General features: G+C 41.8%; 2 protein-coding genes and 4 non-coding genes across 10 annotated transcripts; 5 read left to right on the top strand and 1 right to left on the bottom strand.

The window, feature by feature from the left end:
* Positions 1–530: 530 nt before the first annotated feature.
* On the top strand, positions 531–5,503 carry rps5 (ribosomal protein S5). Its single transcript, XM_062529602.1, has 6 exons — positions 531–625; positions 1,383–1,488; positions 1,782–1,991; positions 3,264–3,392; positions 3,909–4,007; positions 5,386–5,503. Exons 2-6 carry the CDS (start codon positions 1,384–1,386, stop codon positions 5,452–5,454), a joined length of 612 nt encoding a protein of 203 aa, XP_062385586.1. The 5' UTR covers positions 531–625; position 1,383; the 3' UTR covers positions 5,455–5,503.
* LOC134073265 (small nucleolar RNA SNORA3/SNORA45 family) lies at positions 1,537–1,668 on the top strand. Its single transcript, XR_009937261.1, has one exon. It is a non-coding gene; the product is annotated as a small nucleolar RNA SNORA3/SNORA45 family (small nucleolar RNA).
* LOC134073268 (small nucleolar RNA SNORA3/SNORA45 family) lies at positions 2,850–2,983 on the top strand. The gene has a single exon (XR_009937264.1). It is a non-coding gene; the product is annotated as a small nucleolar RNA SNORA3/SNORA45 family (small nucleolar RNA).
* LOC134073267 (small nucleolar RNA SNORA3/SNORA45 family) lies at positions 3,684–3,816 on the top strand. Its single transcript, XR_009937263.1, has one exon. It is a non-coding gene; the product is annotated as a small nucleolar RNA SNORA3/SNORA45 family (small nucleolar RNA).
* On the top strand, positions 5,022–5,155 carry LOC134073266 (small nucleolar RNA SNORA3/SNORA45 family). The gene has a single exon (XR_009937262.1). It is a non-coding gene; the product is annotated as a small nucleolar RNA SNORA3/SNORA45 family (small nucleolar RNA).
* A 5,223-nt stretch (positions 5,504–10,726) lies between the features above and the next one.
* ddah2 (DDAH family member 2, ADMA-independent) lies at positions 10,727–22,204 on the bottom strand. 5 transcript variants are annotated; one of them, XM_062529750.1, is made up of 6 exons: positions 22,098–22,204; positions 19,285–20,039; positions 17,487–17,675; positions 15,589–15,708; positions 13,660–13,803; positions 10,727–12,153 (listed from the first exon to the last, which is right to left on the bottom strand). In XM_062529750.1, exons 2-6 carry the CDS (start codon positions 19,579–19,581, stop codon positions 12,034–12,036), a joined length of 870 nt encoding a protein of 289 aa, XP_062385734.1. In that variant the 5' UTR covers positions 19,582–20,039; positions 22,098–22,204; the 3' UTR covers positions 10,727–12,033. The 5 variants fall into 5 exon arrangements, with proteins under 5 accessions (XP_062385734.1, XP_062385735.1, XP_062385733.1 ...); XM_062529751.1 differs by lacking the exon at positions 22,098–22,204 and adding an exon at positions 21,946–22,012; XM_062529749.1 differs by lacking the exon at positions 22,098–22,204 and adding an exon at positions 21,731–21,937.
* Between the last annotated feature and the right edge of the window lie 1,075 nt (positions 22,205–23,279).

The following is a 23,279-nucleotide window of genomic DNA, read 5'->3' as shown; positions in this document are numbered from 1 at the left end:
GCTGTAAGACAAAAAAAGTAACTATTTCAAAAGGGTATGATGACTTTCTATAGGCACTGTATATATATATATATATATATATATATATATATATATATATGTATATATATATATATATATATATATATATATATATATATATATATATATATATATATATATATATATATATTACATAAACTAAACAAATGCAGACTGCAGTTTCAGACTCACAATAACCAACACTCCCCACCCCCACTCTCTCTCTCTCTGTCTGTCTGTCTGAAGGGCCCAAGTGAATATTTAGCCTGCCTCTAAATGACTTTACCAAAATTAACCTACAAGATGTGCGTTTCCTAGGGTTGAAACATGCATTTGATCGAATTTTATTTCAGTTTATTTGACATAAAGTATTTATACATATATTGTATATATATATATATATATATATATATATATATATATATATTAAAAACGCACATCTCCCAAGTAGGCCTACATTCACAGTGCTTTTGGACTACAAGACCCAGACGCTGATGTGTAGCTCTACAGGAAGTGGTTGGAGCGCTTCCTATGTCATCGGCGAATCGCCGCCATGAGGCCCTTTTCCGTCGTAAGGGTGTGCGGAGTGGAATCGTGTACACAAGTGAGTACGAAAAAGATCGAAAATCGCTCTTGTTGTGCACTAGAATAGGCTTTTTGTTGAGGATGTCTTATTGTTAGAATGCTTGTACACCTGTTTATGATCAACAAATGTGGATTTACTTAATTTTACATGTTAAAACGTTTCTCAAAGCCACTCCGAAATCACTTGCTCTCCATGTGTGACTGCCGTGCTACATGGACGTCTCTTACTAGCGGGCTAGCTATATGGCTAGCGTTATTGTCATGCGGCTGCTCGTGTAGTCATTATACCAATTTAACAGTAACTAATAATGAAAAAGGTGAAGTGTAACCGTTGTCTTAAGTTGTAGTCGCTTGGGAAGTAGAAATACTTACTGAGACGGAATTGACTGACAACTTTGCCAGTTTTGAGAAGCCACGAAACATTAGCTCGTAGGGCGGCAGTGCTCGCGCAGTTTTGCCATTCCAACATGCGTTCCATTTTTATAAATATTTGTTATAATAATATGTAGTATTTTCGACCACCGAAATACTGAAATCCAAGCTTACTACCACGCTAGACAGTTGAATAATGGCCTGAAGTGAATGTTGGCCTGAGCTAATGTTAGCGTCAAGTAATGTTACGATTTTGCGGTAGGGGATTGTGACTAAACGTTTTTTAATCTCGGCTTCACTGACGATCTGCATTCAATGAGCTTCCGATAAAGAGTAGAATATAGAAACAAATTTACTGATGGTCATTACTGTGAATTCACTTTACACTTTCTCACATTGTATAGGATGACAGACTGGGAGACTGCCCCCGCTGTTGCTGAAACCCCGGAGATCAAGCTCTTCGGGAAATGGAGCACAGATGATGTTCAGATTAATGACATCTCTCTGCAGGTAAAATGTATTAGTATTATACATCCAGAACCTGTTTTCCAATGTCCGAGCGAGACTAGAGTCACATCCTGACACGCTTATTGTCCTGGTGTGCTATAGTCCTCGCAGAGAAATTTTCTTTGCTAATTCATTGGCTGCTGCTTTTCATTTGCCCAGTCAATCACCCGCTCAGAAACATCATTAATAGTTGTTCAAGTTGTATCCACCAACCTAAAATGTATTGTGTAGGTTAGTAGTACTGCAGTTGCAGTTAGACAACCCAAACTTACCTGTTCTCTTGGTGTGCCTTGCAGGATTACATTGCCGTAAAGGAGAAGTATGCCAAGTACCTCCCCCACTCCGGAGGGCGCTATGCTGCCAAGCGTTTCCGCAAGGCCCAGTGTCCCATCGTGGAGCGTCTGACCAACTCCATGATGATGCACGGTCGCAACAACGGCAAGAAGCTGATGACCGTACGCATTGTGAAGCACGCCTTCGAGATCATCCATCTCCTGACCGGCGAGGTACGAATCCTGTCTTAGTGATCAACCATAGAGTTCTATCTATAAGATGACCATGATCGTCGGTCAAACAAGTTGGACACGTTTGGCCAATTCAGATGTGAACAGCAACAGAACCAATCATTTACACTCGTATGCATGTGTAGTATTTGTATGTTCATATGACTACTTCCACCTCTTGTAACACCATTGAACTTAATGTAAGTGGCATTGCAAAGTCTTGCGCCGCCTTCACACTTGCGCTTCGTAATACGCAGTACTCTCCCGTCGGACTCGACCATTGGAAGTGTCGGAATCTTTTCGAGTTTGGGAGTAAAATATACAGTGGTGCTATTTTATTTTTAAACCAATTGTCTAACTGCCCTAATGTTAAGAAACCATGTAAGACAGTGACATGACAAAAAACTTAGTTTGGAAATAATTATTTATTTTACACCAACCGTTCATTTTATTTTTCACAAGATGGGCTTGTGCACCACTAAGGATCATACACGTTCCTTTTCGATGACTTTTGTTATAAAATTTATCGTTTAAAAGCATGTAATATGATATTATAAAAGATAGATATTCAATTTGTTTATCAGTGCCATAGCAACGGTAACTTCCGTCGGATAGGAACCGTCCGTTGCTGTCGTACGAGTTCAATTTTTTGACCAACGGACCCGTTTTTTTTTTCGTACCGCACTGTTCGGACCCATGGTCTGCGAATCTTCATAGGAAATGAATGACTTCCGGTCATTTCGCAGCCGTATCTACGGTGCAAGTGTGAAGGCGGCGTTGGAACACTTAAATTTGACACAACCCTGGGGGTACCCTGAACACTCTTATTTACCAGATGTCTTGTTTCTACACTTCTGTTCAAGCGAGACTAGAGTCACGTCCTTACATTCCACCATTGTCTGGATGTGCTAGAGTCCTCGCAGAGTAATACTCTTTGCATATTCATTGGCTGCTGCTTAACTGTTGCGTAGCCAATCACCAGCTTAGAAACACCAACCCCCCCTCCCCCAGTTAATCCCTTTCCCAATTTCTGGGTTTCCACTTTCATTGAACTAAAGTTATTGATATTTTGGTAGGATAAAGCATCTTGTAGACTGTGCTGTTGAAGTGACTCTACAGTGTTTGCATCTTTGAACCTAAACCTCTGCAAACTTATAAAAAGTTTTAGAGCAAGTGTTGCATTTTTATCACTAAAGTGTTTGTTTACAGCGGACAACCAGTAAAAGGGTCACCATTACCTAGTCTTAAATACAACTTGTTCTTTCTGTTGTACAGAACCCTCTTCAGGTTCTGGTCAACGCAATCATCAACAGTGGACCTCGTGAGGACTCCACTCGTATCGGTCGTGCTGGTACCGTCAGGAGACAGGCCGTAGACGTGTCACCTCTGCGTAGGGTCAACCAGGTAAACCCAGACAGAACCTGAAGTGTCACTGTGACTACTTAACTACAAGGCAATACTAGGGCTAGTTGGCCCCTGTTTTGCCAAATTTGACCAGTATCCACTTTGCTAGCTACAGAGCTTAAAGTTCTCAAGTGTTGTGCTGGAATGGATAATATATATATAGCAGCTTAAACTTCTAGGGTAAGGTCAGGCACAGAAATATTCCTTGCCTGCCTTGTAGCTAGTGTAATGGTGCTGGACACTGTCTGGTAGTTGGTGTCCAGATGTCTTGTTCCTACACTCTTCTGTTTAAGCGAGACTAGAGTCACGTCCTTACATTCCTCCATTGTCTTGATGTGCTAGAGTCCTCGCAGAGCAATACTCTTTGCATATTCATTGGCTGCTGCTTATTGTTGCGTAGCCAATCACCAGCTTAGATACAGACTCTTTTCTTGACCTTGTGTATTATCAATATTACTTTTGAGTTGGTTGATGTTCTGGTTCTTAGAAAGTGAATACTTTGTTACTCTCCCACAGGCTATCTGGCTGCTCTGCACTGGTGCCCGAGAGGCTGCCTTCAGAAACATCAAGACCATCGCTGAGTGCCTGGCTGATGAGCTTATCAATGCCGCTAAGGTAAGTCAAGCATAGGGTTCCACAGTGTCAGAAATCTAATATTAGACACAGAAAAACCCCTGCAATAGACCTCTGGAGTTACTAAGAGAGGATATCCAGGTACCATCTTTGCCCATATGAGATCCACATCTCTTTATATAGGTAAAGGTGGCAGCTTTGGGTTGTTTTGTAGGCATATTAAGGTCTATTTCATCCCACGGCAAGATGTAAGGTTATTGATATCTTGGTAGAATCCCAGAATCTGTGCCGAGTGTACAAGACATGGACTCATAGTTGACCAGTTGAGTGTGTGTAGTGTTAGTGGCAAGCATGGAGTTGGTAATTAACAGGGAATCAGAGGTATGTCTGACATGACCATTCTGATAATTGCAGTGACATTTGAGTTGTTGATGGTAAGTTTAAGTTGTCGCTTAAGTCGGTCTCAAAGTGAGGCCATTAGTCACTCAATGTGGTAGCAAAGCATAAGCTGTGTGTTTGTGGCTAATTGTATACTGGAGCCATAGCTCTCTAATGCAGTGTCAATTTCGGTTGACTTTTCTGACTAGGTAACATTACCGTTGTGTGGGCTAAGCCCTGTGAGTGGTCCATATCTGGTCATACAACCAAAAGGTGTCCCTTGATGTAGGTATAGGAAAAGCTAATGATGGAACCCTTGTTGCTTCACTATGATGGGATGTGTACCTATTCAGATCAACTGTTATCCAGCTTAACTTCAAAGAAAAATGACATTCATTCAGAATTGCCCTGTTTATCTTTATTCAGAAAGAGAAACTGATGTCTTGTCTGTTGACCAGTAGCATAAGCAGTTGATGCAATAAACCGATAATTGTGATTGAGCAGTTGCTCGACGTCCTGAATGAGATGTTATGGATGTTAAGGGCAAGTAGTTAAGACAATTTCAACTATGAAGTTGACAACTTATATGTGGAATTAAAAGGGTCTTAATAGTCTTAATTTTGACTTGCAAAACTGTTCACCTATTTACCAGATTTCTTGTTTCTACACTTCTTTTCAAGCGAGACTAGAGTCACGTCCTTACATTCCACCATTGTCTGGATGTGCTAGAGTCCTCGCAGAGTAATACTCTTTGCATATTCATTGGCTGCTGCTTAATTGTTGCGCAGCCAATCACCAGCTTAGAAACATTTCCCCCTGTTTCCCCAATTAGCCCATTTCACAATCTGGATTTCCAGCTCCATTGAACTGATACCTTGGCAGGGTAAAGCATCTTCCTGTAGACTGCTGTAGAAGAGTGACTTTCTGCTACTGTCTGCTTAGTACTTTCTGCAGCATCTTGTGAAATGGGCTAAACTACACGGATCTTGTGCCTTCTGATGCATATTTACAATTAGTCTCAATTGTGTTTTTCTTGTTTCAGGGTTCCTCCAATTCCTACGCCATCAAGAAGAAGGATGAGCTGGAGAGAGTGGCCAAGTCTAACCGTTAAACATGTCAGTCACTTTTTACAAAAGGGGGAAATAAAATTGATAAACACATTGTTTCTTTGCTGTTCCTGAAAAACAAAAGCTTCAAATATTTACTTAGTAAATGGTAGTTTTGAGTTTGCATATCAGGATTGACTTTTACACATGACAAAGCTTCAAGGGGAAAGCGTTAAAATCCTCCACACATCGATCACAGTAGTTGGAAAAAGAAATAAGGAAAAAATAACCTACCCATCATAAGATGAAATTACATACTTTTTACATCATTTTTTTTACATATCTGAACACATTTTCTGTGATCTCTGACTTGCTGGTACTCAACCAGGACTACACTAGATAGATAGGTACTTTATTGATCCCCAAGGGGAAATTCAAGGTCCCAACAGCTTAAGACACCACACACAACATACATTACAATGTAAACATGAAAATACAAAGCAAATCAACAAATCAACATGACTAAAGGAGCAGTAAAGTACAGTGCAAGATTAAATTCTAGTGACCAACAATAAATATGTGCAGTACAAAAAAGTAAGCATTATAACAGTACTAGTATAAATATATGGACAATTAAAATAAACATAACATGGTAATATAAGAGTTATAGCAGCAGTGCAAGGATAGTTATATATGGGTGCAGACATAAGTCATTGGTCAAATATATGGACAAAAAGGTAGACATGTAAGTGTAGAAGAGTGTGGAGGTGCAGCTATACACTGCTCAAAAAAATAAAGGCAACACTTGTTCATAGGAGTATAGCATCAAGTCAGTCGCACTTTTGGGATATTGATCTGGCCAGTTATGCAACAGAGGTGGTTGGGAATCAGGTTGACCTGCTTTGATGTCAACAAAATTTACTACAGGTGTACTAGAGGGCCATATGTGAGACCGCCCCCAAAACAGGAATGATTTTTCAGGTGGTGGCAACTGGTAATTTTTTCATCTTTATCCTTCTTGACTGATGTTTCACTAGTTTTGCATTTGGATAGGGTCAGTGTTACTACTGGTAGCATAAGCCAATATCTGGAGCCTACAGAGGTTGCACAGGTAGTCCAACTCCTCCAGAATGGCACACCAATGTGTTCCATGGCCAGACAGATTGCTGTGTCTCCCAGCATAGTCTCAAGAGCATGGAAGATTCCAGGAGACAGGCAGTTGCTCTAGGAGAGCAGGGCAGGATGGCAGAAGGTCCTTAACCCAGTAGGAGGACCAGTATCTGCTCTTTTGTGCAATGAGGGACAGTAGGAGCCCCACTATAGCCCTACAGAATGACCTCCTGCAGGTCACTGATGGGTCATTCCACGCCAAATCAACCAGAGCCCACGCACTTGCGTCTCAAAAAAATCTGAAAAAAATACCATGTGTGCCTATGTTACCCAGGAGACACTCTGTAAAATGTTTTTGTGCTAAGATCAATACTTTTCAAGTAACAGCCAGCTTTACAGGGGGAGGGGGGTGTCAAATTTGTTCTGCCTCTTTTTTTTGTCAAAGTTCACAAGCTCATTGCTCAAGAACTAGAATGTGTAGGAGGCTCAAATTTTGCAGGCTGGTGCATAAATAGGAATAGTATGCAATAAAATCACCACGAGTAGTCTGGATGATCCTGCATGGTCATAGCAGTCCCTCAAAGTTGATCAAAATGTTATTGGAGTTTTTGGCTGGGTTCTGTTTAGGCCTTCAGAAGACACCTTTTTACTAAACATAGACTCTTGGGGTTTTTTTCTTACTGAGATAAGTAGAAACACTCTCCGAAAAAGCAATGAAGAGAAAAGAAAATCCATCAGGGACTGAACAGCAGACCTCACAAGTTTGAAAAATAAATTTGGATCTCATATTCAGAGCACCCTAACACCTTGTGGGAATATACAAAGATTTTTTTTATATATTTTTCTATAATCTGCATTGCCTCTTCTTTTTAAAAACACCAATTTGACTTGTCTTATGCAAATCTTTCTTTTTCATTTCCCACCCTGAACAAGGGCAAAATGCACCATAGAGATCTATTGAGAGATTTGTTTTGTATAGAGTAACCACTAGGTGCCACTAAAATCACTGAATCACTGAAATTGCCGGGTGGGGACAAAACATATTGATCTCAATGGTGCATTTTGTCCATGTTTAGGGTGGAAAATGAAAAAGAAAGATTCGCATAAGACAAGTCAAATTGGTGTTTTTAAAAAGAAGAGGTGATGCAGATTAACGAAAAAAATATAAAAAAAATCTTTGTATATTCCCACAAGGTGTTAGGGTGCTCTGAATATGAGATCCAAAATTATTTTTCAAACTTGTGAGGTCTACTGTTCAGTCCCTGATGGATTTTCTTTTCTCTTCATTGCTTTTTCGGAGAGTGTTTCTACTGATCTCAATAAGAGAAAAAAAATCAAGAGCCTATGTTGAGTAAAAATATGTCTTCTGTAAGCCTAAACAGAGCCCAGCCAAGAACTCCAATAAAATTTTGATCAACTTTGAGGGACTGCTATGACCATGCAGGATCATCCAGACTACTCGTGGTGATTTTACTGCATACTATTCCTATTTATGCACCAGCCTGCAAAATTTGAGCCTCCTACAGATTCTAGTTCTTGAGCAATGAGCTTGTGAACTTTGACAAAAAAAAGAGGTAGAACAAATTTGACACCCCCCTCCCCCTGTAAAACTGGCTGTTACTTGAAAAGTATTGATCTTAGCACAAAAACATTTTACAGAGTGTCTCCTGGGTAACATAGGCACACATGGTATTTTTTTCAGATTTTTTTGAGACGCAAGTGCGTGGGCTCTGGTTGATTTGGCGTGGAATGACCCTGATGTGAATGTCTCCGGCCACACTGTCAGAAACAGACTTCATGAAGGTGGCCTGAGAGCCCGATGGCCTCTAGAGGGACCTGTGCTCACTGCCCAGCACTGTGGAGCTCAATTGACATTTGCCATAGAATGCAAAATTGGCAGGTCTGCCACTAGAGCCCTGTGCTTTCACAGATGAGAGCAGGATCACCCTGAGCACATGTGACAGACATGAAAGGGTCTGGAGATGTCGTGGAGAACATGATGCTGCCTGCAACGTCATTCAGCATGACTGGTTTGGTGATGGCTTAGTGATGGTCTGGGGAGGCATACCCTTGGAGGGATGCACAGACCTCTGTGGGCAAGACAACGGCACCCTCGCTGCTCTTAGGTATCGGGATGAAACTTTCTGACCCTGTTCATGGTGCAGTGGGCCTTGCGTTTCTCCTGGTGCACAATGATGGCCACATGTGGCGAGATTGTACAGGCAGCTCCTGGAGGATAAAGGAATTGATACCAATGACTGTCCCCCACACTTCCATGACTTAAATGCAATAGAACACCTCTCAGACATTATGTTTTGGTCCATCCAACACCCTTCTTTCATTTCGTAACACATATACCAGTCCATATCAGCATAGATATCCAGCATAATAATGTATATGTGTTTTCAAAGCGTTCCTTTTATTTTTTTGAGCAGTGTACTATGCATAAAAGTCCAACTCTCCTTTTCCCTTCAGTGAAGCATTGTACAGTTGTATGGCCCTGGCCTGGGTACAAATGACTTCCTCAGTCTGTCCGTTGTGCATGTCATGGAGCGTAGTCTCCAGCTGATCAACCTCTTATGCTGTATGATAGTGCTGTAGAGTGGATGACAGTCATTGTCCAGAATGCTGTGTAGGTTGTTCAGGGTCCTTTTGTCTGATACTGAAGTGATGCTCTCCAGATCAGCTCCCACAACAGAGCCAGCCTTCCTTACCAGCCTGTCCAGTCGCCCAGCATCCCTCTTCTTAGTGCTTCCTCCCCAGCATGCCACAGCATAGAAGAGGACGCTGGCAACAACAGACTGGTAAAACATCCAGAGGAGCTTGCTGCAGACATTGAGGCTTAGACCTCCTGAAATCTACCACCATCTCCTTGATCTTGGTCGTGTTGAGTTGTCGGTGGTTGAGCCTGCACCATTGCTCAAAGTCCTCCACCAGGCTCCTGTATTCCTCCTCCTGCCCATCCCTGATACATCCCACAATTGCAGTATCGTCTGAAAACTTCTGCATGTGGCATGACTCCGTGTTGTGACCGCTTACATGGTGTTTAAGTCCATGACTTCTGTGAGGGCTCCTGCTATTTAGCTTCCACTGCTGAAATGGACACATTTTTGAAAGAGCAAAAAGGACAAAACTCAAAGCTGCTGTAATAGGTCACTGTAATGGGGGAAAGTTGTCCCTGCCCCTCAAGTGTGATCCATTGGGAAGTTCCAGTTTTGTCCAGCAGATGGCTGTAGTTTCCTGATATAGGGTTTAATACTTCTTTTCTCTGGGTCAAAAAAAAAAAAAAAAAAAAAAAAATCCAGCGAAACCAAAATGTGTTGTCCAGGTGTGCCTTTATAAAGGTTAAGCTGAGTTGTGCTTGTTTTGGCGAAGAGTGATCCATAATCAGCATCCATGATCAAGTGGTCCATTTTGGGATGGAGCGAAAATGTCAACCACCAACATACCATACCCACAGTGGAGAATAGCTATAAAAATGTTTCGGTCTTAACAGGGACCATGACCAAGCTGCTACTGACACGTTTTGTTTTCTGGTTAAAAAATGATATTTGGAATGCCTTTAGCTAATCCTTTGTTTGCAATTTTGGGCTATAGGGTATACCGGTGCAAGCTTTGTGGTGCTTGATCAATGAAAAATACGGTCCTCAAAGCTTATTTGGTGTGTTTTCATGCAGAAAAGGAGCCTGTCAGAGTTAAACTTCAGGTTCAGTCTCCTACCCTGACCTATGTCGCCTTTTATATCCATAATCGATAGGTATCCATGTCATTGGATACTTCCAGTATGGAAATTCAGAACATTAGAAATGTAGACCAATTAGTTGTACAATTTAAAACTAGAAAAGCACTCTGAGCTCAGACCTCCGCCAAGTGAAAACATAACCGCTTCCTGGATCCAGATGTAGTACTGATCACTCCCATCGTTTCTTCCTGGGTCATTTCAGACCTTCCCTGAAAATTTTGTTGAAATCCATCCATAACTTTTTGACTTTTCTTCCGAACAAACAGTCATACAGACAGACAGACAGACAAACAAACAAACCCTGATGAAAACATAACCTCCTAGGCGGAGGTAATAATAAAATGTTGACAGAAAGGACCTGACAATCCAATTGTATATTAAAATCTGGTCAACAAAGGCTGTTAATTACTTTTTCAGATGGCAGAATTGATCCCTGATGGAGGCAAAATGAGCAAGAAAAGCACTTCCATTTTGTAGAGCATCTGTTGTGTTGAATGCATTTGTTTTTATGGTCTCATTTTCACATGGTTACAAGTCTACTGGGTCAAGTAGGTCAAGGAAAAGAAACCCGTCCATTCTCTCCTACATACTTTTTAATGCATTTTAAACAAATTGAAATTCAGTTACTTGAAAAAACAGCGATACAAATTGAATGAGTTGAATTCAGAGGTAAGAAAATTCTAATACATAATTTCAATGCAAACAAATGTTTTAGAAATTCAAAGGCTTTCAAATTCTAAGTCTGGTGAGAGGTTTATTTCCATAGTTGTAGTGCATTTATTAGGGCCACAGGAATGTACAACAAATGCCATTAACAAACTTGAAACAGAATGCATAGGAATACTAAGAGTAACAATGTATTATGCCTTCAAAATCACACAGTTGAAGTGGTTAAAGTTTGCAACCATTTCTATGTGTGTGCACAAAAAAACATACTGAACATTTACTTCTTTACGAGCAATTTAGGAATCGACTAGTAACTAGTTTGGATTGGTTGACAGATTGATTCGGTCCCTTGTATACAGTTGTCTCCACAGTGGCCTAAATAAATCCCTAGAGAGGTGCTTCAAGGGCAGGAGATAGTACATTGGACACCGTAGACAAAGCCACAGAAGTGAACAAAAAAGGGTGTTCATTTCCAAACCACAGGAAGTGGCATCAGACTGCTAAGTTATGACCTCTGTGATGTGTTGGACAAACCAGGGTCACTTCCATCTCCGATTGAATAAGTCCCTGGGCATGGGGTATTTTTGTGAATTCAAGTGGGGGAAAGCATTCCATGTACAGTTTACACAGGAAACTGACACCTAAGCAAGTCCACAGATGTTTGGAGTTGTTGTTATTGTTGTTGTTGTTTTTTTCCATCCCCAGGCCCTTGGACTAAGCACATTCACAGGTATGATACGCCACAAGCTGCAGCTGTGCTGGACCAGCAGGAAATCGTTCCCACAGAGGGACACGACTGAGGCCAGCGATCCGAAACATTTAAGTGGTGAATATTTCTCAACTGGTTACTTGGTTACTGTGTGTATTATGGGCTGTTTTACTGTATAATATCTTGAGAAAGACAGCATAACATTACGTTTCATTGGATAAACCCAAATTTTGGGCACATAAGCAGTTTTAAGTGTGTTTATATTTTCAGGATAAATAGTTGTAGAATGCGATTCATAGGCTACTGTGTGTGTGTGTGTGTGTGTGTGTGAGTGTGAGAGAGTGTGCACGAGGGTGAGCGAGCACGAGTGTGTGTATCATGAGAGGATTAAGAGGGCCTGCGACTCCACAGAAAGTGCTAGTACGCCTGATGCTTTCTGTTGATTAGAAGGCAGAAGGAGGAAAGTGAGCCGCCGAGCTTCGAGGCCTCACTACAGGCAGTAGGGAGGAGGGTGTAGTCTGGAAGCTTCTGGAAGGCCTGAGACAAAGAAAGAGCATTTGTTTGTTTGTTTATTACACATCTCTATGGCAAATGCTTAAATATATATATACTTCTGTATATTGCGTGTGTGTGTGTGTGTGTGTGTGTGTGTGTGTGTGTGTGTGTGTGTGTGTGTATATTTCAAGCATTTGTTGACTGCCTGCACTCCTTTTTTTCCTTTTGACAAAACTATTATCCAGTCATGGCAAATATTATTTGAATTTTTACAGAGAATTTAATCCGAGGGAGAAAGAAGAGGGGGAGAAAAGGACAGGGCTGGGGTCGTAGTTGAGATGAGTAAACAAAGATGGATATTGTAATCCCTGCGACTAAATTGCGGGGGGAAAAACTGAAATCCTAGCTCCCTCTCGTAAATATCCTGAAATTAATTACTGCTCATGAATCAATTATTCATCAAGCCACAATTATCTGGGTGCCGATTAATTTCTAAACATCATTAAAAAGTAAGTGGGAGCAAAGAACCCAATGTATCTCCAGTTGGCCCTCAGGCCATGGGTGAGGACACAAGATAAACAAGATGTGCATTGTGAAAGAACCTTCAGTATTAATCTTTTCTTTTTAATCCTCTCCAATAGAGGAAAGGGGGGAGAAGCTAGGCTTATACTGCCTGTGTGTTGCTATTGCTGAGGCAATCAGTTACAATCAGCTACCATGCCATCAATTTTGTTTTTAAGGATTTGATGGCTTCTGTATTTAACCACATCAAATTATAGGACTTTCGAGCAAGACTGATGATAATGTATTAACCACCAAGCTACCATCTCAAACTTCTTTTTACAAAGGCTCAATACAACTGAAACAACTGAGAACCAATTGCTCTCAACTTACTTGGATTTTGTGCAACCAAAATAAATAAAAGAGTTTTTCAATAATTCCATATCTTTGTACTCTCCCTTTGTATCTGAAATGTAGACGTAGGTGTGACTGATGTTTTGAGGCCGAGTCAAGGATGTAAGTATTCTTATATTTCCATTTGTACTTCTCCTTCCTCTTTGAATATTTTCTTTCACTTGCTTTTAAAGAAAAGCCATCGGTCATGTAAGCAAATAGCCTGGCTAGCGCCACCACTTCTCAATGAGGTCTGGGAACCAAACGTTAACCAAACGCCCAGATCTGTTTATTGGGAGCCACGGATGTCTATCAAATGCATCTGTGCATAGCTTATCATCGTCTTGCTTTCCCCCTGTTCTGTGATTGGTCCCCTATCTGAGGCAAAGGGCGGTTGATTCCAGGCTGCCTTAGCAGCGTGAATCAAATCGCGTCCAAGGCAGCATGGGAACACCCGGCAAGTAAGCAACTGTACCAGCACAGATTTATGAAAACATCAATAATTTCAGAAACCAAAGAAGCTTTACTTGCTCTTAGATAGAACCATATTCAATGTAAATACCGTTTTTTTTTTTTTTTAAATAAAAAGCATGGACACCATGTTCTCTGAATATTGGGGAAAAAAACATCTCAGTAGACATCGGTCACACTCACAGTCACGCTGTTGGGACACTCCTCAGCCGTAGGGTGGAGCAAGTAGTCCACTTTAGCCGGGCCACGGATGTAGACGCAGTTGGCCGCTGCATCCTCGGGGACCGTGAGCACCTCATAGTGATGATCCGTTAGCTGCTCCATCATCTGGGACACACACACACAGACAGAGAGAGAGAGAGAGAAAGAAAGAAAGAGAGAGAGATCATGAATTAAGGTAAAAAAATATATGCAATGATATTCACATTCATTCTTAGGGTCACAGTACAGATATAGAAACAAACCAACAAGCTGTCAAACATGGACATCAGAGACATGTGCCACACACACCCACACACACACGCCTCGTTAACGAGGTTAGTGCAACATCAGCAGACGGGGCCTGCGAATCACATTACGCTAATGTCAAGGTCCCCGATGGTGCATGGTGAGCTCAGCTCCGGCATGATTTTGGCCCAGGTCTGGCTCAGGTCTGTCGGTTGGGACCGGAGCCAGATCAGTCTGGGGTCCATTTTAAGTGCTGTGTAGGTCTTTCTGGAAAAGATCCCATGGACGGCCATTCTCAAACAACCCGTTTATCATTTCCAGGGGCGTAACCGGCAGTGAAATTTAAATCTTACCAAATTGTTTTGAAGTGCAGCAAACATCTTTCTTGGAAACAACTGTATTAGTATTACATTACGTATTTGGTCTTGTATTCAGCCTGGTTAAATGACCCCAAAATAATGACTCAAAAACACACTTAGGAGGAACAGAGAATGGCCTGAAGTACCATATGAATCCCACTGACCATCTCAGACAGTGTGCTCAGCAAAAGATGCAAGCTACAGAAATAATTTGTTGGCAGTGACAGCCTCTAAAGGTTGTGCAACCCACCATTAGGTAAATAAAAGGGCACCATCCTTTTTTCAGTTCCATTTTCATTTGTATTATTTTGAAAATAATGAGTTTCATAAGAAGAGTTAAAGGCAGAGTCTCATTTCCATTAAACATGGAATAAAATACATTAATGTCTGTGAATTATTTTTATAGATTTTTTTTTTCTTTTTTCATGTAAGAGTATCAACCCATGTAGCCTTGACTGTATGTCTGTCTTTCGCAATAGGTGTTCTTCATATTTTCACCCAACAGTCAATCACATCACACTTCTCTCTTCTGTACAGCTGTGCCCTAAATAGAAAGCCCTGACAGGACAGCTAGAGGACTGTGTGGAGCAATTCGCTGAATATGAGGTAAGTGTACAGAATTAGAATTTCTGACCTTCAAAAGCATCAACACGTTTGGGTGTTTCTATGGACAACACTACAACAACATCCATCTCTCCCTTTCCCACTTCCAGCTGTTTTCAAGCACATGTTCTAGAAAGCCACCCATCTCTCTCTCTCTCTCTCTGTGTGTGTATGTCTCTCTCTCTCTCACACACACACACACACACACAGTGATCACCCATGACCTACTACAATAATTTGGTCAGAGTAATTTCAAAACAGATGCAGACATTAATCATGTAGGCAAGCTGGCTCGGTCACTTGGACTGAAATCCTGCAGCTCTTAGTGGTCTGCCCTTCAAACGTTTAATGGCTTTTAGCAGGTCAACTGACTGATGTGCACTTTGTATGTTGTCTTAATTTGGTTAGGCACACAGGGAACGACAAGCATTCTCATGTGAGGCAGAGCCCTCCCTCTTCCTTCTTTTCTTTTTCTTTCTTTCTTTTGTTGTTAACGTCTGTTTTTGAAACTGTTCTAAATGTTAGTTGTTAGTTATTACTTGGGATAAAAGCATTTGATAACATATCTAAACCTTAGGCTCATAAAGTTCTTTATCTTAACCTTCTCTTCTCTTCCTTTCTTTCACTCTCTCTCCTTCCAGCATTCCACCCTGTGTGTATCTGTGTAGCTTCATGGTGATGAGAAACCCAAACACACACTGACCCGCAGTGTCTTCCTGGCCCCTTCGGTGTTACTGATGATGATGGTGTCTGGGCCTCCCATGGAACAGATGTTTTTCAGCCGGTAGCCTCCATACACAGGCACAGTGGACACTGCAAAGTCCTACACACACACACACACACACACACACACACACAATTATTTAAAGCACAACGTTGTAAGAAATGGTAATAATACCCCTTATCATAAGTTTTCGACACACCAAGTACCCATTTATTGCAAAGAGAATTCGCACATGCATGTAAAATGTGATTGAATGAAACAACATTTCACAGTGCAACACCATATTAGCCATGGTGGAGACGCATACTGCCTGTAATCGGTCTATATGCATCATCAAAATGAGTAAACACAAAATCCTTCCGTTATTTAATGGCTCTTAAAACTAAATGCATCTATCATACAGTGCATCATTCCGTCTGCAGTGATTATGTTATACTTCATTGCTAGATCAGATCAGATTAAATCCACCTTTAATGTAATCGTGCATGATATATGTATATATACGATATAATACGATACCGTTAGCATCTAACCTACTGTGAAAGTGCAGTGATCCAATGCATTTTACTTTACATATCTATTTTTCTATGGGCACAGGATTGCACAGATACAGAGAATATAGATAACAGTATGCTTACACCATTGATAGGGTAGGTGTGAGTACATATTCTACAGTGTGACTGTGTGACTATCCCTCAGTAAAAAGGGAATTTCTGCCAGTAACCAGAAACTGTAGGCCTTTGTACTGCTTTGCATAGTTTGCTAAACAACAGCTCTTGAGAATCAGTGATATTTACAATGGCAGCAAAGAAAAGGAAAGGGCAAGGACAAATATTTCCTTTGGCAGGACACGTCTGGAGAGATTTGTGAATATTCAAATCAAACGGCAGCTGCTGGACAGAATCTGCATGGGGTTCTGTGTCATTTGTTTGCATCAATTTGAATGCTGTCAACGAGAAGAACGCTTTCATCTGCGTTTGGTCAAATACATGATCGGAACATGTAAGACTAAAAGTTAACCCAAACAAATGAATAACCAAATGAAAAGCCTTCCTAATGTAAAACAGACACAAATCACACAGACACATGAAGCTCCATGCTATCGACATGGAGGCATGCACTTAAGAGGTCTGATCAACATTTATGGTGTAACCAGCTGTGCTTCATTGTGTGATCCTGTGGGAACCAGACATTGACTATCAGAGACATCAAACAACCCCAACATGGTTGTAGAGAGTGTCTGAAGCTCTGCAGCTCTTTTTGTTTGGGGTTGTGGATACAAGCAGAGTAGATATGGAAAGTATGCAATAGTTCATTTCTTCGATGGACAGCCCGCTAAGAAGACATTTCATGAAGCCAAACACAACAGTCAAGATCAAGACAAAGCGGGGGCAAATCAAAGGCAGTGTTGTCATGAAGTGTTCTCTGACAACATTCATGGACTCAAGGATTCAAAAAGCTTGACTGTTGATCACATAATGACCGAAATTATCGTGGGTTTGAGATTAATAGAGGCTTGGATTTCAAGAATGTACTATAGTACTGTATGCCTAAATACAGTTATGTCAAATACGTTTTTATAAACAAAAAGGTAATGTGACTCATGAGAGTCAAGAGCAGCTCTTAACTGGAGACAGCATCGGCACAGTGTGTGCGGTTCTGTGTGTGTGTTTGCAATGAATGTGTTGGAGATGAGTTATATATACAGTATATATGTGGTATATGTGTTGATGATGCACCTCACTACAATGGCTCTAATTTCATTGTACTGAAATACAATGACTATAAAGGCATTCATTCATTCATTCATTCATTCATCCCATATTAGATTTCCTGCCGTTTTCAAACATCAAGGGAGAGTATAATGTGCCTCTCACCCGGAAGGTGTCTGCCAGCACCTCTGCACCGCGGTGGTTAGTGTGTTTGGAGATCCCCACAAAGAACTCTCGTCCAGTGAAGAGCACATCGCTGCCCTCCAGAGTGGCCCCTCCGGATGCTCCCTCCTCAACCCCCATCTCCACCACAGACAGGTTAAGCTCCGTCAGCACTCTACGCACTGCCTCCACCTATAGAGGAGGACAGACAGACAGATAGATGCAAAGAAAAAGAGGGTTAAGTGGGGGAGTGATAGTAAGTGGTCACTTTACAAAAAAATTTATTTGTCATGTCTTCATTAGGCCCTTTCAAATGAACATACAGATAGAAAAGGAAATAAAGAAAGATAGAGACAGAGAGAAAGAAAACACATTCTAACAGTGTGACTCCACATGCTCTTATGATCTCTAAATAAAGTCCATCCAAGGTAAATCCGTTATGTTCTTCGGGGATTTCTCTTTCCTTACACTTTTGCTAGTTGTTCTTGTAAACTTTCTGAGGACAGGAACTGAAACTCATTTAGACAGGCAGAAAGCAAACAAGCAAGCGGGAAAGAGAGAAAGAAAGAAAGAAAACTATAAGAAGTAGAAATGAAATAGTGTTCTGATCATGAAGCCCTCTAGTAAACTCCTAAGTAAACTCTCTTCGGTGAGCTTGATGCTGCCTTCACTTGTCTTGTCTACTTGTCCTGTCAGCAGGGGAGTTCTGAAAATGAACAGAAGATTCTGTTTTGCAACAACATGGTTCTAAAATTCCATGTTGAATTCACAGCCATATCGGCTCTGGTTGAATTCAATGAACCCAGATATTCTTTAGAACATTCCATTTCCAACATTCCAACATTCCGACGGTACCGGCATAGGAGTTAAAATTGCTTTTTGGTAACATAGAGAGGTTGGAGTGAAAATGGAGGATCCAAGGCTCAGCCCATCTCATTTGGACAGACAGACAGACAAGCAGCCAAGAAAAGAAAAGAAAGAAAGAGAGGAAGAAAGACTGCATCAACTAAATGATCCTGAACTAAACATATTTGAACTGTGTGACTCATTATCCTCTGGTGATGATTCTCCTCTGGGTTAACACCTAGAGCGATGTCCAAAATGAATTCATCATTCATGTCCCCTTGGGATATGCTCTTCCCTTTCACTTGGCTCTTTGTTAGGAAGAGTTGTTGCGAACTCTCTGCAGACTGGGACTGAAACTCGCATTAACTCATAGACTGAGTCACATAGCATCTGCTATGCAGTCCAAAGATGGGTGGACAGAGAGACAGGCCGACAGACAAACAGACAATGAAAGCAAACAAGGAATGAAGAGAATCTAAAACTAAATACCACTATTCATACTATAACTGAGTGATTCCTCATGGTCTGATATTATCTCCACTACATAAACATGTGGTGATGTTTGAACCAAATCATCACTCATTGGCATTCATTGGTGTGCTGTTTGTAATATGCAAAATAAAAATCTGCATGGACCGGACTTGTCCATCACATCTTGACACATCTAAAGTGGTCTAAACTTTCTGAGTACTGAGACAAAAATGTACATGGTATGAGAAATGCCTGAGCAAGTGGTACCTGGCCCGTCACATTTTTAAAAAGGAAGACAGACAGTAAAGGAAAGAAGATATTCTTGTAAACTCTTGTAAACTGAGGACTAGGAATGGCTGGTCTATATTGAATTCTGAGGATCTAGACAGACGACTGTTGAAGGCACAGCATAACCTCTGTGAACAATGTGAGCATCTCCTGCCAAGGCCTGTGTGGGTCTTCCCCTCACTGGACACCCACTCACCTCGCTACGCCTCTGCTGTTTCCAAGGACGGGTGATGAGCGCCGTGTCCCCCTGGATCACCGCCACGTCCTCGATCTTCCAGCTCTCCGGCAGCTCGGCGTCTGCGGGAATCTCGATCAGCTGGAGGCCCACCTTCTGCCTCAGGGCACCCGTCAGCACGCCGAACTGCCGCTGGGCCTTCGCCAGGTCCGTGGAGGTGGAGTCCCCGCCGCCGCCATCGCCCGCCTTCCCAAAGGATTCTGGGATACCTCGGACGATAGCGTGAGTGAAACGTCCATAGGGACACACACTTGCCATGGCTGTTGGATGGTAGAGGTCCTGGGTATAGCTATGTATGTCCAGTCTCTCTGTGTGTGTGTGTGTGTCTGTATTTGTGACTATTTGTGGTCTGGGCCTGTCTGTGGTTCTAGTGTTCTTCCACCAGAACCCAATGCGAGGAAGTGGGCGTCCCAGAGTCTGTTCAAAGCCCTCAGCACTAGAATGTATGAGGTGTGACAAGCCAGCCAGCTGGGAACCAAACAGATCTCCTGGACTGAGACCGATTCTCTACAGGGAGTCTGGCATTCGGTGGAACATTCCAGAAAAACAAAGAGCCCACCTCACCACACACACACACCGCATACACACGGCACTTTCCAGAGTTATGTACACGTTGTCAAGCACACTTTTCCAAAATGCTCCAATCTCCACTTTTCTTCAGTTCCAGGAGAAAACTACAGCGTGATAGGAGCAGGATCTTCTGTTTTGTTTACCATCTGGAGAAGGAAACAGAAGAGGAGACAGATGTTGACACTAATAGGGGGAAAGAGAAGAGTCAAGGTAAACTCTGTGCTCAATTGCTCAAAGTAAGTACAAAGGAAGAGCTTTCCTCATTAAATGAAATGTTTCCAATGCACTGAGCCACCCCATTCTTATCAACCAAAGAGCCTCTTTGATTTTAGACTGCAGATTACTGCCAGTTTAGAGGATTTAACACTCATGATGCATGATGTTACAATGGTAGACAATACCATAACAGAAAATATTTGATTGAAATGCATGAAATAAGATCAATTATTATCATTAGATTATTTAGGCCTAAAGCATTAAATAGTGGTCACTGAAAGCAGCAGAGATATAATGTCACCTTTAATCTCTGATTTTGACTAAAATGTAGGCCTATTCTGACAGCTGAAACTGTCTTGTAGCAATGTGATTCTGTGGTTACTATAAACTGACATTGATATGACATTTAAAACCCAATTAACCTAAAGACTCCTCCATGTAATACCAGTGGACTGGCCCACGACTGGACATCACTGTAATTACAAGCCAAACATCAACCCAATAAAAACAGCAATAACCTGAAGACCAGACTGCATTCAAGAAAAGCCCATGCATAAACCAATAGTAATCTCCACATAATTACAGTTTAGACTACTGGAGAGCTAGCTGGCCGGCTGTAGGATGAAGGGACCTAGCCCTGTTCAAAACTTAGGACAAGAGAATATTGCTTCTGAGTCTATAATATCCCCACCGTGAATGGCCGTCTGTGCCACCACCACACTTTGTTCATCTTAAAACACCTGAATTTGAAAAGGCAATAGGTCTATCAACATCGACCAGACACGACGTTGGTTATTCCTGGGAACCTTTGGTACGGGATTTAAGGGACGCGATAAGTCTGTTTGAGCGTGACATGGTCTTTCATTGTAGTTTAAGCCAACCTTTCTCTAAGAAACCCTGTCCCTTGCCAATGCCAAGTAAACGCTGTGCAAACGAGACAGTAGGCTATAGCCATCAACAGATTAGCGGTAACAAAACTACACTCGAAATACAAACGATACAATTTCAGAACGCCATGACCATCTGTCCATAAAATGTCCCCCATCATTCCAAACACACCACATAATGTCCATAGAATGCTACCGTTCCGAGTTGAACATTAGACAAAACCTTTAGGCCTACAGAAATGTTATTCAAGGCATTAAAGACCTGTACAGCTTTTACGCAGAACAGCGAAGGATGATAGTTTACGCAGTTTATTCGAGGACAGTCCCCCTACAAACTCGAAGCAACAGGGTTCTGCATGGCTGCAGCCAGTTATCAAAGTTGACGCCCAATAACAAAAAACTTAAAAAGAGTTATAGCTATATTTCTGATACCATCTACGTTGATTACCCGTGTCTTGTCTGAAAGTGTTAAACAAAAAAAACATCCTCCTGTCGTCCACAAACTCAAAACGTTTCCTCTCGTCGACGACTTCCTCCTCTGTTTCCTTTTGAAATAGCTCCCACTTTCCCGTTATTCTTTCTCCTCTTTCTCCCTCTGTTCACCCGGCGCCCTCGCTCGCCTCCGTCCGTCCTCACCATAACCCAACATTAGCCGAGACTTCCCTACCCCGTCTCATAGTCCTCCCATCACAGTGCGCCACGGCGTAACCATCTAAAAACACATTATTCATTACCAGCAGATGATAATCCTGTAATCCTCCATTTAAGCTTATATTGTGATAACGCTGTATTCAAATTGTAAACAAATTATCTCGATGTTTTAAATGTTAGCATTTAATAGAAGCTATACAATTACGACCGAAAAAGCAATATTCGGTCCGTGAAATCGGTCGATCCAGCTATAAATCCAAACATTCACGTTTCCCACAAATCTATTGTTCTGCCACACCTCCAATGCCCTCTGTCAGCATGTGTCCGACCGCCCATCACGTGAACTAACAACTTTATCTGCTACTTTTTCTATCATCTCCATGGCCGACAGGTTGATAGCTTCATCCAGCCAACATAAAACATCATTGTTAGAGGTGTATTCTTTCTCACGTGTTCAGCCGTCTCGCCAGACTAGACTGTGAGTTTTGTCGGGGAAAGAGAGAGGGAGAGCAAGGGACATTCGTGTAGGCTCCTGCACAATTACTTCTTGCCTTCAGTGGGTCATTGGTTTATGCTGTCTGGTGTTTGCTTGTGTCTTTAATCCTCTAGTTCTCAAATGTGGGTCACGCGATATTTAGCTGTGTGACGATTGCGTGTTGGAAAAAACGGATTAAAAATGTCACTTTTCTTGTCCTACAGTCAGTTTATTTGCTATTCACAGCTTCAACAGACCTGATGTGACGTTTATACATGGACTAATCTCAACAGCATAATCTTCCCTGTCTATGTTCTGCACTGGACATTGAACTGAACAAATACTATTTAATTGCACTGAGACCAGGCCTAGTCGAATTCTAGTTGTGTCACTGCTTGTGTGAGTCGACCAAGTAACACACACACACACACACACACACACACACACACACACACACACACACACACACACACGAACACACACACACACACACACACACACACACACACACACACACACACACACACACACACACACACACACACACACCAGATGGCTTGGTTGCTTTGTTGCTTGGTTATCGCAGCCTAATGAATAGCACCGTCTAGTGGTGGCTAAAGTTCAGCCTACCCTTCTCCTAAAAATTGAGGTCGTTCGGTCGAAGGGGGAGTAGCAGTCGACCGACTGGTGGAGCACCGCAGACAGGATTAAAACCTAAACCATCTGTGCCCTCCTACACTGTCTCATAAACAATACTCAACAACATTCATGTGGTAATTTGTTTTGATCCATGTGTCCATGTACCAGTATTCCCATAGCAGTGGTGTAGTCGTATGGTATTACAGTAAGCTGGAGTGGGTATACCTTCTGTGATCAACCCCAAATGTTAATACCTATCATTATAAGTGGGTATACTGCTTAGCCCTGCGTACCACATAGTCTACACCACTGCTTCCTAGGTTTTATGAGGTTTCACCTGAATGATCTGATCTCATATAGCAATAGGCCTATGACATTGGGTTTGTGTTTTCTGTTTGTGTGTGTGTGTGTGTGTGTGTGTGTGTGTGTGTGCGCGCACATGCACACGTGTGTGTTTGTGTTGGCGAGTACACAGTAATCACGGGTAAACTGTTTACTCATCCCCGTCCCACCCCAGG

Source organism: Sardina pilchardus, chromosome 24, assembly GCF_963854185.1.
Source record: "Sardina pilchardus chromosome 24, fSarPil1.1, whole genome shotgun sequence".
NCBI lineage: Eukaryota > Metazoa > Chordata > Actinopteri > Clupeiformes > Clupeidae > Sardina > Sardina pilchardus.
Note: the sequence above shows the minus strand (reverse complement) of the source record. Positions and strands in the feature narration are given on the sequence as shown.